Here is a 19,860-nt window from a genome sequence, read left to right on the forward strand (position 1 = left end):
GTGTGCTGTGTTCACTTTCTGCCTGCAGTCATTTTGTCCCGCTCTGTGATTTGGCAGCCTGGGGCACTATTTGGCAGACCTCCGTCATTTCTACTTAGTATATCGGAGTTGCTTCTGCATTGAGTGAGGCACTGCAGCAGTCTGCAGCTTGTAGCAGTAACACTTCAGCAGAGCAGCAGGGGACAGAGGAAGGAGAACAAGCATACCGACGTTTCAATCTTATCGTTTTTTACTTTGTTTTTGGCTTAACTTTTAACTCGACTGAGATTGTTTGATTACTAACGAATCTTCTTGGTAAAATCTACTCAGACAAGTCCCGTTTTGGATTATGTAACTGACCAGTTCAGAGTGGAAACCATCACACATTTAGCTGGTTTGTGATATGACTCTATGCTGTTTTAGTACTGCAGCCAGTGTACAGATGGGCGGCGGAGCCACATGACATTGTAACTACCCTTCCTCCTACTGCTTTCCTGTTTCACTGTACCTTGGATAATCATTGGAGCATGTCATTATAGCACAGTATGCAGCTCTAGGCTCTGCAATAGATTTGAACTACCTATCCTGCTCTCTATGTTTCGTCTGGACAAGGACAGAAATTACAGGAACATAATCAAATGTATATTTTAAACCTGTGATCTTGCAGATGACACTGCGTAGTCAGTCAAAGACAACTGACAAATGATGATTTGTTACCAACCAATTAATATGCCAGGAAACGCTTTGTCGGTTATTGTACTCTGGTGGTAGTTTTTACATGAGTGTACATCCCAACTGAATGGATCTTTTCTTGGGAATCTATCTTCTGAGGGGATTTAATCCATTGCTTTATAATGGAAATATGTCAAGTCTGCTTTGTTTCCCCTCTAAAAGAATCTGATTGATGGTGTTCCCGGCATCATCGCCCCCTTCTCACTGAGTCAGTGCAGTGTAGCTTTGCTTACATATGCGTCTGCTGCTGACTGGAGAGCAATTAGTATCAGGAGTGATTTGAGAGGTTTGCGCAAAGATCAGCTGGTTGGCTGCAGTTGTTGTAAGATGTGCTGTTTGTCTCCGACAGGGGAGGAAAGGCGAGAGGGTGAAATCTGAAGGGAGGGAGACAAAGTAGAGGGTCCTTCATTCAGGAACCTGTGTGATGCCGTGCACTGAGGAACAGTGTTTAATATGTACTGCAAATTCAATACGACCAACTTAACCTTTTAAAAACACCAACAGGTGAAGTGCAGCCTGGTGTGGATTAAAGTTAAGTTCACTTTTAGGTTTATCCTTTCAGACAGAATTTACATTTTTGGGCATCGCTGGAAGGAAATCATGAAATAGAAGAACTACAAGGTGCGAGTGGAGTCAGATCCCAGACGTGGACAATAAGGGAAAAAACCTACAAACTTACTAGTCTAGTACAAACCTGCTTAATGATTGGTTGGCAGTAACAGTCATCTTTTACAAAAACACAAGCTACGTTTCTCGTTTCTTGGTTGACTACGGTTTATCGATCCGCCCAGTACTCATTAACAAGATCTCAGGTTTTGAACAGAGATGAAACATTTCTCTAAAATATAAATGTGATATTGTTCCTGTAGTTTCTGTCCAGATGAAACGCATCATAAATCACAATTTAACTGCAGAGTGAACCAGAGATCCAGGCTAGCTGGTTGTTCCTGTGTCGAGTCAAAGGTATAAAGATAAATGCATTACAGACATTCGCTTATTTAAAGCATTGCGTTCAGCTTTGTGCTCAAATTACAGGATCAAGTTTGAAGAATAAAAATTAAACTTGAGAAAATCCTAAACGGTGGCCATAAAAAATGACCCCTACCAGACTTAAAACTCCTTTTTGTCACTCCCTGCATGTCATCATTTGTCAACAGCAGGGAAACAGATTGAGGGCTTCAGAAAACAAAAACATAAATGAGCACGAATGGGAAAACTGACAAGAGAGTAAGAAAGGGATTTGAGAGAGGGAGGTGTGCTCAGACATTCTACCTTCTGTAGTATGCTGAGAAGCAGTACACTGCAGCACTGATATCAAAGCACATGCATCCTGCCTCTCACCTAACCCTCTACTATGATGTCCTTCTATTCGTTTTGTCGCATACATGAGCACACATATCCACACGACCTCGCCACACACGTCGGAAAAACTTCAAATGTGTGTGTGTGCATGCAGAGGGATCTCAGCCAACAGACTGCTGTATTCTCCTCCTGCTGGGGAGCAAACAGTATGCAAATCTTCAGCCAGGCTATTTGTACTGAAGTCACCTTACAGGGGACACTGTTTGTGTCTTTTGTGCAGTGTAGGGGAGGACATCCCTCTTGCTGCATCACTGCTGCAGTTATGGCAATCATCGGCTATCAGTTTGGAAAGTCTGTAAAATGCAGTCCCAGGTTTAACCACAATGACTGGTTTCATTTGGCCATCACAGAGTTACAATTTCAGGATTAGTGTTCACTTTCACTGTAGCTGCAAGAATTTCTCTCTCAAAAATGTCCTTTCCCAAAGACAGCCTGCCAAGTTAGACTGAATGACAAGTGAGCTTCATGATGTAGTCACCTGAGATGGTTTCACCTCACAGGTGAGCCTGTCAGGGTTCATTGGTGGAATTTCTTGCGTTCTTAATGGTGTTGGGAGCATCAGCTGTGCAGAAGTCAGGTTGGTACACAGCTGACAGCCCTGTTTGACAACTGTTAGAATTCATATTATAGCAAGAACCAATCAGCTAAGTAAAGAGAAACGACAGCCCATCATTACTTTAAGAACTGAAGGTCAGTCAGTTGGAAAATTGATAAAACTTCTGATGTGTCTGAACTAAACGTGTCCAAGTGCAGTCACAAAAACCATCAAGCACTACGATGAAACTGTCTCACATGAGGACGCCCCAGGAAAGGAAGACCAGGAGTCCCCTCTGCTGCTGAGGATACATTCATCCGAGTCACCAGCCTCAGAAATCACAAGTCAACAGTTCAGAGGAGACTGTGTGAATCAGACCTTTATCTCAAATAGCTGCTAAGAAGCCACGACTAAGGAAGAGCAACAAGCAGAAGAGATTTGTTTAGACCAAGAAACACAAGGAATGGACATTGGACCAGAGGAAATCTGTGCTTTGGTCTGATGAGTTCACGTTTGAGATCTTTGGTTCCACTCGCCGTGTCTTTGTGTGTTGCAGAAAAGGTGAACATATGGTCCATGGATGGTTCCCATTGTGAAGCATGGGGGAAGAGGAGGTGTGATGGTGTGGGGGACATGCAGCGACATGCCATCCCATCATTTAGTTTTCAACAATGACCCCAAACACACCTCCAGTCTGTGCAAGGGCTATTTGACCAAACAGAGTGATGGAGTGCTGACCAGACAGCCTGGCCTCCACAGTCACCTGACCTAAAGCCAGTGGAGATGGTTTGGGATGAGATGGACCGCAGAGTGAAGGCAAAAGGACCAAAAAGTGCTCAGCATCTCTGGGAACTCCTTCAAGACTGTTGGAAAGCTGTGGGTCTTAAGCAGGTCAATTATTCGTTTCATGATGCAGCATGTTTTCCTTCAGTGAAAGGACTTGAGTATACTGTAGGTGTAACCAGGCTCGATTACACTTTGGTGTAAGTGGCCCAGCCAAATCATTTCCTTTTTCCATTTGGGTCGCTCGAAGGAGCTCACTCACCAGCCTGAGTGATAGGATGCCGCCTGTGCAAACAGTCGTGAAATTTCCCAGGATTTCACAGTGATATTATATCAAAGAGGATGTGGTTGGGTATGGGAGCCATAAAGTGGTAGGCCACAGAGGGGCACAGAGTGAGATCAGCGTATGCTGAGCTATAGAGGTCAGAGGCCACCAACTTTCTGCAGAAGCAATCAGTAAAGACCTGTGCTGAGTCTGCGCTTCCACAGGCCCCGCTGGTTTAGAGACTTATTACCCTTAACGAAGCAAGACGAACAGCGATCGATTGATTTTACTTGCTAGCAAGGGAAGGACCTCAGAGCAGCCCTTCTGCCCTCGGTGTCAGACCACTTCGAAGAACCATCACCCCACAGTAGCCTTTCATTTCTGTGACACAGAGTTTACACAAACACCCATTGTAACCCCCCCTATGGTGCGTCATAAACCCTAAGGCATTGAGTGTGCATGTGTATGTATGCTCGTGTGTGTGTATGTGCATGCATGTGCACGTAAGTGTGTGCGTGTGTGTGTGTGTGTGTGTGTGTGTGTGTGTGTGTGTGTGTGTGTGTGTGTGTGTGTGTAAATGCCGGTGTGTTTGTGTGACTTCCTGCTCACAAAAGGGTCATAAAGGCAGGAAGTTTACTAAACAAGAAAACAGAACCTTCACACAGAACGTGTCCCTATAATAAAATGCTACAGTCTCCCCCACCATTCAACTTCATGTGGTGTGCAGATTAGCTCAAACACAGTGCATTACAAGCTTGATGCAATTGTTTTTTCATGGCAAGTGCATCCAAACCTCACATCACCAAGTGCAATGCAAGAGTAAAGCACTGGTGTAAAGCCCACTGAAACTGGACTCTGAAACAGTGGAGACGGCAATTCGATGGATGAGTTTGGTGGCTGCAGAAAAACTGTACTTAGTGGAGGTGGAATAATGGTGTGGGGTATCTTTTTCAGGAGTTGGGCTCAGTCTCTTTGTTCCAGTGAAACTTAATCCTTCAGGTTACCAAGACATCTTGGACAATTTCACGCTCAGTTGAACAGTTTGGGGATGACCCCTTTCTGTTCCAACATGACGCTGCACCAGTGTGCAAGGCAACGTCTATAAAGACATGGATGACCAAGCTTGATGTGTACACACGTGGACAGGCAAATTAATTTATAGCTTAAGTTCTACTGGCAGCAGGACTTAAATGATCTTATAATGTGCTTTCTTCCTGTACGTTGGTGGCTGAGTGAGTCTGCTCTCCAAGTAAAATGGTTTTGTTGACAATGACAATACAGGGTGACTGACACAGGCTGATCCAGCATCCATGTTACTGAACACTGGAAAGTGTGAATCCTTTTGAAGGTGGTTTATGGTTAGCGTAAGTTTTAGAGCTGAGAAAATGGTTAAGGGAGAAAATGAATGCAAGTCAGTGTGATTTCCTCTGAAGGGATGGAAGCGCTCTTCTATGTGTGTGTGTCTGTGTGTGTGTGTGTGTATATATCCAGGGCAGCTGTAGATAGCAGTGTTAAATTAGTCCGGGATAATAAGCTGTGGGACTTGATTTGCTCCCTGCGGATTAGAAGTAAACTTCATCTGTCCATCTTCATCACTGACCTGAAAGGCAAAGGCACAGACTTGAGAAAAAGCAAGCAGATGAAAATGCTCACATACGTAGTGATTCGTTGTGAGCACACACAAACAAATGACATACATGTGTGTGTTTGAAAAAGCACAACTGCATGACATTACTGACTTTCATCATTGACCTACAGAGAGCTGCTGTTTGACATGTGAACACATGTAGACGTGGTTTTCATGTGCTTTGATTCTAAAACGACTAAAATGTAACAAAAATGTTACAATGGCTCAGTACCATCATTGAGCTTATTACTTTTCCCACCCATTCACACTGTGACATATATACATAAATGTGTGTGTGTGTGTGTGTGTGTGTGTGTGTGTGTGTGTGTGTGTGTGCGTGCGTGTGTGTAGATGTGTGCGTGCGTGTGTGCGTGCGTGTGTGTGTGTGCGTGTTTTAAAACCAAATATCCAATTGAGGGCTGTAAGGAGTATTTGTGACTATGCTCTGTGCACAGTGTATAAGCTGGCAATTGATCACCACCAAATGCAGCAAGCTGAGTACAGCCACAATGCTTACCATGGATCCTTTACAGGAATGGTATGCAGTGTGTCTTTCAGAAATTTGCAAACACTGAAAAACTGAGGACTGAGGAGGCAGGTTTTAAAAATGATGTACAGCACATGAACAGTGTGTCATGTCCTTCATCAAGAAAAGAAATGAAGCTGTGACACAGGACCTGACTAACTAACTGAAGCCTCATCAGAAATGATCTCAGTGGAATGAATCAAGAATCTATTCTTAAGGGGTGTCCAAATTCATGGGCTGCATCCTCCTGAGGAGCATTTGTAGACAGATTACGTCACAGCGACGCGCCGAAGGCTGTGCAAATTCGTAGACTCCTCCGAATGCAGCCGAAAAATGCGTCCTCCTTTTCCCCGAATTTGAAGGATGGGCCAGGTATGTCCATCGTGGCCTACCACATCCCAGAATTCATAGCGCGGCCCAACCAAACTCCAGTTTCCAGCAACTTTTAACATATTTTCAGGCGAGAAAGTAGCCGTGTAAACTTCAAATATCTGCTCGGTTTATCAAGATATCGCATACTTGCAAAAGTGCTCCGACGTTTTCGGAGACATCTGCTACCCACCAGCTCGATAGCGAGCCGGGAGGTCGAGGGTCACTAGAGCCGCCGAGAACGGCACCACTCCCGGCACATCATTTTCAGATCACCGCGGTCTTTTGCTACTCAGGTTAAACGTGATATATAAGTCACTTAGACAACCTAAAAATGTTATTGTTGGGCTTTTTTCAGTGTTTTATTTGTTCGTGAGTAAATCGGTTTGGCTGAGATTAAAGTTATTAGATTAGATTAGATTAGATTAGATTAGATAAAATAAAACTTTATTAATCCCCCAGGTGGTTTTCAGACAGCTGAATAAACGTCAAACAGAAAACTGATTAAACAGAAGTATGAGACGGTCGAGCGTTTACTCCAGTGTCCTGTTATATTTTAGATAGCAAGGAGCAGACAGCCGAGCTTATTAAACTCCACCAAGACAGCGGTGACGCTAATCAGAAGGCTAGACCGTCCAATTTCACAGGGGTTTACTTTGGGTCTACCCGACCTTCTGAGGACCCGGCCCACGTAGACCGCGAAGGCCGGGTCCTCAGGAGGATGCAGCCCATGAATTTGGACACGACTTTAATGAAGGGGCACTTTCTGCATCCTTTGTTTCTTCCTTACTGTGTTCTCAAATATGTTGAACCACTCAGGACCTTTGCACTGAATCGACAGGATTACTCCACACTGGCTTCAGTGTGTTGTTGGCACCCCCTCCTGTGGTAGAAGTGCACTAAAGTGAGTTGGTGATAATGTCCTGATGTTTTGTTTGAGAAAACGGAGTAAACTGTAACACCTTTCTTGTTCTCTTTCTACTGTCACTGTTTCTCTACAGTATGTGGCTTTTGCCTCGCTCTTCTTCATCCTGCTCTCCATCTCCACATTCTGCCTGGAGACCCATGAAGTCTTCAACACCATCTACAACAAAACAGAGAATGTCACCGTCGGCAACGTGACACGTGAAGAGGTACGGTAAAGTTTTAGTGACACGCTTTGCCTAACCACAGTAGGTACCGCCTTGGGAAATATATGTCTCTTTAAGTACCAGTCATGTGACAGATATTAAAATACAGTAGCATCGGCCTAAAACTTCACTGCATACATAGTTGGGACAATGTTATGTCTTATATAAATGCTATTACTGACTGCCATCAGCAGCCACAGCTGTATTTGACTCAAACAGTATTAACTGCATGGCATTGAAACACTCACATAGTCAGGGTGTGACAAGTGACAATAGTAACTGCATTGAAACACTCGCAGCAAAGGGGGCTAACAGCTCTGATACTGCATTCACACACGCAGCAGGTGGGAATATTAATAATAACAGCTCCATGCCATGCAAAACATTAGCATTTAGTCATTGGCAACATAGCTTACACTCCTCGTGTGTGAATGGCTCTGTAACACTGCTCTGTGATGTTTGGATCAAGGAAGGTCAGCTTCAGCCTCACACAACCTGCTTTTGTATTCTAGCATATGAAGAGAAACCTTTCTTGCATGAATATGTGGTCACCAATGGAAGTGCATGGCCTTGTCTAAGAGTCAAAAATGTCAAAAACGTCTGATTTCTGAAAGCAAACTTCAGTGTCTCATCACAAGATAGTTCTCTTAAACCCTCCTGCTCTTTGGGCATGCTTCGAGGCTGAATGGGTTTCTCACTTCTGCTGTCACTGGGAAATATTCACTGAACTGTCTGAGAGAGACAAGGTGCACAATGATGCTGTCTCTGACAGTGAGGATCAGGTTGTTGTCAGACAGGAAGCTCCAAACTGGGGAAACCTGAAACATCGCCTGTCTTGACCTTTAGCAAGCAAGCAAGCAATTTATTTATATAGCGCTTTCAGATCAGCCACCAGCTGAACACAAAGTGCTGTACACTTGACATGCCAAACATGATACATTGAGCATGTTAAAAAAAAAAGAGAAAAATAGTAATAATAATATAAGATAAGTAAAAAAAAAAAAATATATATATATATATAAAAAAACACATTTAAAACAATAAAATCAGCACATTCGATTAAAACAATAAAATCAGGGTCAGACTGTGTCATAAGCCAAAGAGTAAAAATGGGTTTTAAGACGTGTTTTAAAAGTGAAGGGGCCTCTCTAATGTGCTGGGAAAGATTGTTCCACAGATTAGGAGCAACAATAGAGAAAGCCCCGCCCCCTCTGAGCTTCCTCTTGGACCTGGGTACCTCCAGGAGCAGCTTGTCAGCTGACCTGAGAGACCTGGGGGGTGAGTAAGGATGCAGAAGCTCAGAGAGGTAAGTTGGGGCAAGACCATTTAAACATTTAAACACAAACATGAGAATTTTAAAATGAACTCTAAGATATACAGGCAGCCAATGGAGTGAAGCCAGGACGGGAGTTATGTGCTCTCTTTTACGAGTTCTGGTTAAAAGTCGTGCAGCAGAATTTTGGACCAGCTGCAGACGAGAGAGAAGATGCTGACTAACTCCACAATATAGTGCATTACAGAAATCTAAACGACATGAAATAAAAGCATGGATTACTGTTTCAAGATGCGGCCTGGATAAAATAGATCTTATCTTTGCCAAGCGCCTTAGATGATAAAAACGGGACTTGACAGTAGCCCTAATTTGACTATCTAATTTAAAATCACTGTCCATCTTAAAACCCAGGTTTGTAACAACAGATTTAAAATACTCTGCCAGGGGTCCCAAATCAATAGCGGAGGGTTCACAAGGTCCGCTAGGACCAAACAGAATGACCTCAGTTTTGCTGGAATTGCATCTTAGAAAGTTTAGGGACATCCAAGATTTAATGTCTTCTAGAGATGCTAAAAGTGGCTTAATAGAGAAGGTATCGTTCTGCTTCAGAGGCAGATAGATCTGACAGTCGTCAGCATAGCAGTGGAAGGATATTCCATGCCTTCTGAGGATGGTTCCCAGGGGCTGTAAATATAATGAAAAAAGCAGAGGCCCTAAAATTGAGCCATGCGGGACCCCAGACTGAAAAGTGGCAGAGGAAGACTCATACCCTAAAAAGTTAACACTAAAAGTTCTGTCGCAAAGATAAGACCTAAACCATTTCAAAGCAGTACCACGAATGTCTGCAAGATGGTGCAAGCGAGACAGTAAAATGTTGTGGTCTACAGTGTCAAAGGCAGCTGTTAGGTCAAGAACATCATGATTGCCAGAGTCACAGGAAAGGAGGATATCATTAAAAACCTTTAAGAGTGCTGACTCCGTGCTATGCAAGTTTTTAAAACCTGATTGGAAGACCTCCAGGACACCATTCTCATTTAAAAAATCCATCAATTGGCAGTGTACAATTTTCTCTAAGATTTTAGACATAAAAGACAACTTGGAGATAGGTCTGTAGTTAGCCAACACAGTGTGGTCCAGGGCAGGTTTCTTAAGCAAGGGTTGTACTACTGCATGCTTAAAATGAGCAGGGACTACACCAGATATTAAACTGCTGTTTATAACACTAAGAACAGCCTGGCCTATGCTAGGAAAAATCTCCTTAAAAAATTGTGGTGGGACAGGATCATTTGGGGAACCAGAGGGCCTCAGGTGGCCGACCACATCCTCTAAATAAGAAAGAGTCACAGGCTCAAACTGGTTAAAAACAGCAGAGCAAGGGATCGAGACAGAGGGGTCAGACTCAGGGGAAGAAATGAGAGCCCGCGTGGTTGCAACCTTCTCAATGAAAAAACACACAAAATCATTAGTTTATGAGAGGCCTCCAAGCAGCCACTTTGTGGAGCATTTAAGACTAAGTCAGTAGAGTTAAATAACACGTGGATTGTGACTGTTGGAGGAAATGATCTTAGAGAAGTATTTTCTTTTAGCCTCTTTGACCGTATCCTGATAGAGGCGCCAGCAGTCCTTTAGGATTTGCAGAGACACCTGCAGTTTGTCCCTCTTCCATCTGCGTTCAGCTCTACGACACTCCCTCCTCACAGCCCAAGTGGCGTCATTAAACCAAGGGTCCGTTTTAGCCTTGGGCTGCCTGGTTATTAATGGTGCCACAGAGTCCAGAATGGTTAGGCAAGAAGATTGAAACCAGGAGCTGAGGTCCTCTGTGTCCAAGGGAGTACGATCGGCAGGGATAGACAGCTGGTTAAAAGCAGAGGAGAACTGGGCAGCAGTGGAAGGGTTAATAATCCGACAGCGGTGAACAGGAGCACCGGTTTGAGCTGTAGTGTGTGAAAACACAACATCAAATAATACAGCCATATGGAAAGCAGTGTCAGTCACTTCCACATTAGACACAGGTAGACTGTGTGACAAGACCAGGTCTAGTGTGTGTCCGTGTTCATGTGTGGGACCAGGTACGGACTGGACCAGATTAAAAGAGTCAATGAGGCTTAAAAACTCCTTCACCAGAGGTTTATCAGGACAGCAGACATGGATATTAAAATCTCCCACAATAAGAACATGATCATAGTTGGGCATAATCCCAGCTAGAAATTCTGAAAAGTCATTAATGAAATTCTTATTGTATTTAGGGGGACGATAAATAACAGCAAAGAGCACAGAGTTAGAACTTCAAAACACGTGAGCTCAGAACTGGAAGACGAGGGCTGTAAAACACACTGTTTACATTTAAAATCCTTTTTAAAAACAACCGCCGTACCTCCTCCTCTCCCTGATGTCCTTGGTGTGTTAAAATAGGAACAACCCGCTGGTAAAAGTTCGGATAAAATACTGGACTCACCAGTGTTAAGCCAAGTCTCCGTGACACACATGAAGTCTAGTTTCCAGGAGGTGAATAACTCATTCAGAATAAAAGATTTGTTCACCAGCGATCTGGCATTTACCAGCCCAATCCTGACAGGAGCCGGGGATGAGGTAAAAGCCCAGCGGCACAGGGAGTCCGACACAGCGGCCTCAGATTGCGGACGTTCGCCCGGCGCACGTTGAGCCGAGGGGGACAGGGGTCACGGAGGAGCGGCGCATCATCCTGGCAGACCACGGGGATGAGGCAGGAACCCACGGGGTCCAGGAAACGTCGGTGCACAAAAACTCCAGGAAATAATCTCTGTATTCCTTTGACGGTAGTGGGATGGTGTGCTAAAGAGATCTTGAGTTTAACCAGCCGACCACTGCGCCTACCCCGACGTCTTCGCCGGGGAGGTAGCATGACTGCACGGCATGGGCAAGTTGGGATATGTGACAGCAACGAACACCATGAATTCTGACCTCCGTTAGAAAATGGAGCTGTATTTTGTCCAGAACTTCGGAGGTTCCGAAGCGATTGGCGATCGTACACCAGTAATGACCCGATTTCTTGAGTGACACACGACAGGAGCAATATAAAAACAAACAAAACTGACAGCGACAGACGAGCAGCCACGTACACCGGCGCCATCTTTGAAGCATCAGCATCTTTATTTGGAATAAAAGGCGTGTTTGTTGTTGTTCTGCACATCAAAAGCAGTGAGGGACACTCCCTGTAGCCCCAAGTTCGGTTCTTTTAAATGAGAAAAAATGTCCGACTGGTATGTTAGCTGGCCGAGTCACAGAAAGTCTTCAAAAACATCGAATAAAGGGAAGTTTTTGCCCTGTAAGAACATCTGCACATCTCTGTCCTATTTAAAAAGACTTGAACGGATCATCCCCTTGAAAGCCATCTTACTTCTGTATGGACCAAAAGGTCCTCTGAGCTGCGCTTTGATCTTCATATCCATTTTTGCAATATCTGTAGTCTTATTGAGCTGAATAGGAAAATAACAAATGCGCTTAATGTTCTCAGTCGGTATGTTCTTAAGTTCATTTGGTCTGACTGCTGTTTGCAGCAACAGTAAGTTGTTGCAAAGAGGCATCAAGTTAATCTGTTAGGCAGCCTGCAGTACATGATGTCTGTTAACTCTGGCTGGTGGCAGACACAGCTGTTTGCCAGTGACGTGTGGCGTACCAGCTTTAGCTGTGTGGAGAAAGACACAATATGAAGCTCATTGTGCTTTGGCATTGGGTGTAGCATATATCTATATGGCTGACTTTGCTGGTTTGCCTTTCAGCACTGTGTGCTCGGTCGTAGGACGTGATGGTTTCATGCATTTATTACTAAGAATAATAATTCAACCCAAGAAAAGAAAAGAATATTCTAAAAATCTTCATCAATGCACATCATCCTCTGTCCCCTTCCAGAAGAATCCAAACCTGATGTAACTCACCGTTGTGTGCCGTTTGCTGGCATCAGGTATGACTGCTAAGTCGTCACCGTCACTGGTGCTGGTAGCTTCTGCTTACCATCCCAGCTTAGTTTGTCAACCCTTTTACCTTACACCTGGTAAGCTTGTAATCTCATGGCTGATTTAAGTTTTTGTCCTTCTTTATCAAGAAGAACAAAAACATAGTTCAAACTCAATTTCAGTGATCTTGTGGTTAAGAATTAAATATATGTAGGAGACTTCCTGCGTACCACAGTTTGAGAGATCTTGCCACCAGGCGTTTCAGTCCAGTCCAGAGAACATATATGGGTAATGTTCACGCCTTCATCTCGTTGTCCAATAAGAACTTTGAGTTTTGATGAATGCTCAAAGTTTTCAGTTTTTCTGCTGAAACAATGCTGTCCTCTGGATTTGATGGGCTACATACTTATTTATTATACAGGCTGTACAGTACATAACATCAAACTTTACATGTTTTATGTAACTGAAATGTTCAATTATGTGGGCTACAGAAAATAACAGTAATAGACTATATTTATCTGAAATGTGTAAACTTAATGCATTGAGATGATTTTAACCACATGTAACACCTGCGTATGTGCCAGTGTGATAATGATCTAATCACTGAATGAAGTCTGAACTAGTTCAAGCAGTCAGCTCATAACATGGCTCCCTCTCTTCACATCATATGACTAACACACACACTCTTGGATTCTATTTAAAGGACAGCTTCCCCTCTCTCTCGCTCTAACATGTTAGTGCCATTGCTCCTCTTCATCACCGTTTACTACTAAGAAGTGTGAGCAGTGGTCTCCTCTCAATAAAGCCCAAAATGGCTCCCGATGGTCCTGAAACCCCTTAAAAAGCTGAAGCAGATATTTATACTATTATAGCAGTATCTGAAAATGCATGAAGTTACACACTGGCATGTTGCTCAGTACTAATTTGTGGGATCCATCCCTTTAAGGAGATCCAGAGACTGGACCCACACCATATGAGGAAAATGCCCTGAATGGATTCAGCCTCTAGTCATCACACTAGTACCTGCTATCAAACACACAGAAATCTACTGTTCATTTGTGATTATATCAACTGTATATGTGCAGTCGTACTATATATGTAATAATATTACATCTTAATAATAAAAGATGAGGAACAGAGGTATTGACTGCATTTTATTGTGTAACAGTATATACATTTGTGATTTGTCATGAAGTGTGGAATGAGAGGCATGAACATGCAGCACTTAGACACCAGCAGGTGAAGCTGAAAACAAACCTTTAGTTCGGATGCAGAAGATCCACAGAGGGAAAAATTAAACAGCAAAATCCAAACTTTGTGAAGAACAGGGAGCACATGAGAGGATGTTAAAGAATGACCTGAAATAGAACAAAGGAAGCAAAATTAAATGCAAGACACAGAAGACTAGCAAAAAGTAAGGATAATAATAAACACCGAAGGTCCACATGAAGGGAACACTGGGTCTATCATCCAGACTACATTAACTGCAGTACTTTTCATATCTATCCCTTTAAATTCTTACATTGTAACACAGAAAATAGAAACTGATGCTGACAGTAAACAAGACATTTCAACATGCTGCAAGTTTTTAAGTGAGACTTGGAACCTGTTAGTTTCAAGTCTCCCCTTTCCACTACCCCACGACACCAACAGCTTTAAAATGAATCCGCTGATAGAAGGAACAACAGGTGACACCTGAATGGATCAATCTATTGAGTGCTGAACGCTAACTATTATGTGCAGGTAGCTGAAAAGCTAAACGGCTAGCATCACCTCAGCCCTTACCTTTGCTAGAAACTCTATTCTTGTCTTAATATCAAGAGAGGGACGTTTCAAAATTTTAATAATGCCTGGAAGACTAGTCATGAAGATTTAGTGCCAAGGTGGAATATAGACAGTTTTTTTAATATTAGTAAGCTATTACCAGTTAGCTTGAGTATACTGGCCGATACTGGCCTTGCAGATGCAGCGTATCCAGTTGTGCTGCAGACTGTGACTGTTCGTTTTTCCTGCCTCAAAGTTATTATTGATGTTTTTACAACAATGTTAGAATTTCCCGGTCTCCACAGTACCTACCTGAATGTAAACACTAGATGCTTTTTTAAGGTCCATTTGCTGTCCTTCGGACGAAGCTATAAATGGTCCATTTTACTCTGCTGAATTTTCTCTTGTGCTGGCTGTTTAACAAAAGTCTTCACCTTCTTATTCCACACAGTACCCTTGTAAAATTGCCCATAATCCACAATTTTTATTTATACTTTAATTTGTTTGCATCATTTTACACTCTGCACATCAAATTTTAGAGCTATATTTGCTGCATAAACCTAGAATTAAACAGTTTTATCCTTTAAATAAAATTATGTTAAATTTGCGGCTGCATTTTTACATATGTTTTGTGTGTAAAAATAAATACATTTTGTGTAGGAAAATATAGAAATAATGATTATTATTCATGTTATTTTACAAAAAGACATTTTAGTTTACAGACTATTTATTTTGTAATTTTATTGAGTTTTGATGTATTAACAGGAAAATTCTGTAACAGTGTTAAATTATGAAATTACAATTCTTTTACAGTGTGTGACATATGAGCTTGATTAAAGTAATGTGTGTGCTCATTTACATTTTGTAAAGCCACGGGTCAAATAACGGATTAAACACTGTTGTTTTCAGCAAAAAGCACTATAACTGCTTCATCTGAACTGGCCACTAAATCAGATTAAAACTCTAAGAAATCAGACGGTGAGTGTCAGTAATACCAGGTGAACGATAGGTAACAAGAAAAAACGAAGCTCTTTGGGTTCTCAGGTTAGGGTGAAGTAAAACTCTGTCTGGATCTTTGCTTGATTAAAAAGCTGGTGTAAAAAACTGCTTCCACTCTGCAGCTGCTGCTTCAAGGCAGAGAAAAATCAATATGTTGATCTGTTATTAAATCATTTACTAAGAAAGAGACCTAATGTTTCAAAATCCACATTTAATCATTTCACCCTTTGTTGCAGCTGATGATGCTACGTTGTTCTTTCTTTATTTTTATGCTATGATGTTTTGTTTATCTTGTTTTGGTTTGATGAGAGTAGAGAAGCTTCTGAGAGGCGTGTAAGACTAAAACTCTGCTTCCTGCTCTCAGCTCTACGGGGTTTTTCAAGAAAGTTTCCCAATCATCTATAAAGCCCACTTTGGCACCACTCAGGCCACCAGCAATTTAAAAATAACGTGCAGCTATATATTCCTGGTCTGAATGGGAGAGGGCCAGGGAAAGCTACAGCATCTGACATTATTTTGGCAAGATACACAACGATGCAACATTTTGCTGAATCTATGTTTATTTTTAGCCAGCGGTTTTAGGGTACCACCAGTGTCACATGTTCTGGCCCTTGGAAGATAATCAGCAATGCTTGCTGCAGTCTTTAGCTTAATGTTTACCAGAACAATCTGCAGGAGGGACAGATGAAGAAGACATGCTGCTTGTGATTTGGCTAACATTTGTATAACCATGTGGCAGCAACTGCCTTAAGCAGATATCTGTAGCTGAGGAGTTACAACAAGTGATCTACCGATTGGAAAATCGATCCCTGGCTGCCCCAGTGTCCAGTCTCCATGCCTAAGTGTCTTTGGGCAAGATGTGTTCACTGAAGTATGATTGTGTGTAAATGTTAGACATGAAGTGTGTAGAAAATAGCTTTTGGGTGAACGAGTGAGTGTGGCACATTGTGTAAAGTACTTTGAGCACAATGTAAGACAGTGTTCATCAGTCTGTCACAAAAGAGCGCCCTACTGCCCATACAGGCAAAATGTAAACAAAAGAAACGATGACAAAGATGTCATCAATACTGACCGCGATATATCATCTGAAACCCCAACAGTGATTTGGAGTGTTTCACCTGCATTTGGATTTTGCTAGCGTGTTCATTTTCACTAATTACCAATTTTTTAAAATTACTTTTAGATTGTTGGCAATATGCATGTGTGCTCACACTCGTCAGTTTTGGTTTTGCTTTTTTTTCTAACCCTTAGCCGTAAAAAGCCAGTGGGGTATTATTACTGAAGTCAATAGGATAACTTGAGCACAAGGCGACGGAGGATTATTGAAAGTTCAGAGGTCCCATTTTCTGAAAATGGTGTGAATACGATACCGAGAAGGAAGCCATCCAGGATTTATACCACAGGTGCATCTGCTAAGAGATGTCACACAGAAATGTTGTTCTTGGGTCAACAACCACTTGTCAGAAGTCAGACATGTGTCTGTTGTAATGAATAAATAATAAGATCAACTAAAATTCTCTTCTTCTTTTCTTCTCTGCAGATTGTGTATGAGGTGGTCACAGACAGCTGGCTCACATATGTCGAGGGCGTCTGCGTCATCTGGTTCACCATTGAAGTCATGGCACGCGTTATCTTCTGTCCTGACAAGGCAGAGTTCTTCCGCAGTGCCCTGAACATAATAGACTTTGTGGCAATTGTGCCCTTTTACCTGGAGGTGGCGCTGAGTGGCCTATCCTCCAAAACAGCCAAAGACGTTCTGAGCTTCCTGCGTGTTGTGCGCTTTGTCCGTATCCTACGTATATTCAAGCTGACCCGCCACTTTGTTGGTTTACGTGTGCTGGGCCACACTCTGCGTGCCAGCACTAATGAATTCCTGCTGCTCATAATCTTCCTGGCACTAGGTGTCCTCATCTTTGCTACCATGATCTACTATGCTGAACGTATCGGTGCTGACCCAGATGATCCAACAGCTGCAGCCCACACCAACTTTAAGAACATCCCCATCGGCTTCTGGTGGGCTGTGGTGACCATGACCACGTTGGGATATGGGGATATGTATCCTGAAACATGGTCAGGAATGCTCGTGGGTGCCCTCTGCGCCTTGGCTGGGGTGCTGACAATTGCCATGCCAGTGCCTGTCATCGTCAATAACTTTGGCATGTACTACTCCCTGGCCATGGCTAAGCAGAAACTCCCCAAGAAGAGGAACAAGCACATCCCCAGGGCGCCACAGCCAGGCAGCCCAAACTATTGCAAGCCAGATGCCCTGGCAATGGCGACAGCATCTCCTCACAGGTTGATGGGAAATGTGCTCGGGCCTGGCATGGTGGGATCTGGCAGCATGATGGGTACTGGAGACTGCCCATTAGCACAGGAGGAGATCATTGAGATCAACAGGGCAGGTGAGTAACTGGACAGAGGTGAGCCAAGTCTCTTATGGAGTTTGAAGGGATGTGAGGGGGAAAGTTTCTTTAGGTGAAGCTGCTTTAAAGATGATGGATTCTTCCAAACAAAGAGGGAATTATTGTCCCCCTATGAAAGATGAAGTGTTGTTAAACAGAGCAAGCTTTTTTAAGGTGTTTTTTAAACATAGTTTTATTTTAGCTGCTTACATTGAACAATATCACTTGACAAAAAACACAAACTACCAGGGTCAGCATTATTATTGATAGTAATAATCAGCCTGTTGTTATTACTCTTCTTTGCAAATCTTCCAAGCTCCTTCAGATTCGATGGTCCTGGGGGACGTTAGTCTTCGGTTCAGTAACATTCACGTTTGTCTTCCGTACTTATTCATCAGGAGCGATGTATGACAAAGTGATGACCGAGGCACAGTTTTACAGCTTGAGGTTTTCCTTTAAAATTCTGTCCTTTCTTCATGATTCCTTCCACCTTAACGAGAGTTCCACAATCACTGAGCCGTCCCCAGAGCATAATATTCCATAATACTCCCACCGCCATGTTTCACTGTGGGGTCGATGTGTTGCACACTCTTATTTCTCCAAACGTAAGCAGCACTTAGATGAGCTCTAGTTTCATCTCATCTGATTACAAGATTACAATTCCCAGCTTCCAACTTCTGTCGGGCTTGTTCTGTACGACATGAGGGTTAGGGTTATCCCCTAACCTTTTTAATTTGTGCAAATTGGAAGATAACTCTCAGTTTTTGCGCATTTTGAGCACGACAAACCTATCGCACATCATTACACATCAGTGTGCTGTCAATAAAACTAATAATAATAATATTGACCCTGGTGAAAAAGGTTAGAGTTAGGAAGTTTCAGCTATTAGGAAATTCTTAAGTCTCGAAGGGCAAGTTTGAATCTGGGCCGTTTCTCACAGACTGATTCTCATTACTACTGGTAATCTGCAGGTGGCACTGATTTTTATTATTGTACAATCTACTGTACAATATGAAGCGCCTTGAGGCGACTGCTGTTGTGATTTGGCGCTATATAAATAAATTGAATTTAAATTGAATTTAACTCATAAATTGCATTGTGTAACTATAGCAACATTACAAACACATCCACGATTGTGATGTTGTGCAACTGCAAAGGAAACCAGTGATGTCCTCACTTTGATTTCTTTTCTGTCCATTACTCAGTTATTTTGTGAAAGTGCACTGTTGACCTGACGATGACATCTATTGTGGCTGTTAGAATATCTTTAACAAATTGATGTGACAGAGCATACAGACAGGTCCTGAGGCTGTCTGTATGCTCTGTCACAACATGTTGCCACAGAGTTGAAGAGCTTCAGACGCCACCTCACCACATAAAGGTGTTGGAGCTTATTTGTTGATAGTAGTGGGAGACCAAACAAGCTCAGCGTATTGACTCATTCTACTTAAAAATGCATTTGGAAATATGAATAACACACAAGTCACACTCTTAAAAAAATCAATTATAAAACAAAAAGGGAAAAGGGTGTTTTGAAAGATATTACAATAGAGAATGATGAGATTGATGAGATGACCAGTTGCTCAATATAATAAAAAGCATTTCACTTCATGTGATACTGTCTCTGCTTGTGTGCTGTGGTTAAAGTAAGCTGGAAGAATCCAGAACAGTTTTCCAGCTACTTCAGTCGTCATCCATCCTTCCTTTTCCACTTACCCAGCTCAAGGTCATGTAGTGCTCAAAGCTTCTATAGGTTGAGAGGCAGAGTGTAGACACATAGCCAGTTTGTTGGCACCCTAATGCAGAGAGAGTCATTCACACCTATGGGCTGTAGACACACCAATTAACATAAGATCAGTAACTACATGGCAGAGCACCTGGAGAGAACCCTCACAGACATGAGGAGAACAGGACAACAATGTTAACCACCATAGTGCATATTTGGTTAATAAGCAATTAAAGCTGATTGATCATGTTTTGTGTGCTACATTGTGGCATTCTAGTGACACCATGGAGATGAGTAAAAAGAAAAGAAAGATGTAAGACAGGACACGTTCAGCACGTCATCTATGCCTATATATACATACATCTTTGTTTCAGGCATTGAGATATTCTAATTTTGTGTTATAAGTAAGTAACGTTTATTTGTTCAGCACTTTTCACAGACAGTCACAAAGGGCTG

At 42.6% G+C, this 19,860-nt stretch overlaps 1 protein-coding gene across 3 annotated transcripts in view; it reads left to right on the top strand.

The window, feature by feature from the left end:
* LOC146710500 (voltage-gated potassium channel KCNC1-like) overlaps positions 1-19,860 on the top strand; it is a 76,416-nt gene that overhangs the window by 20,140 nt on the left and 36,416 nt on the right. For all 3 annotated transcript variants that reach the window (XM_085453070.1, XM_085453072.1, XM_085453071.1), the window contains exons 2-3: positions 7,180-7,311; positions 16,817-17,678. In XM_085453070.1, coding sequence (XP_085309196.1) covers positions 7,180-7,311; positions 16,817-17,678 — 994 coding nt within the window. The remainder of the gene's footprint in view (positions 1-7,179; positions 7,312-16,816; positions 17,679-19,860) is intronic.

This window comes from Copadichromis virginalis, linkage group LG4, assembly GCF_057382275.1.
Source record: "Copadichromis virginalis isolate Kocher_CV1m ecotype Utaka linkage group LG4, C_Virginalis_male_GT1.1, whole genome shotgun sequence".
Classification (NCBI taxonomy): domain Eukaryota; kingdom Metazoa; phylum Chordata; class Actinopteri; order Cichliformes; family Cichlidae; genus Copadichromis; species Copadichromis virginalis.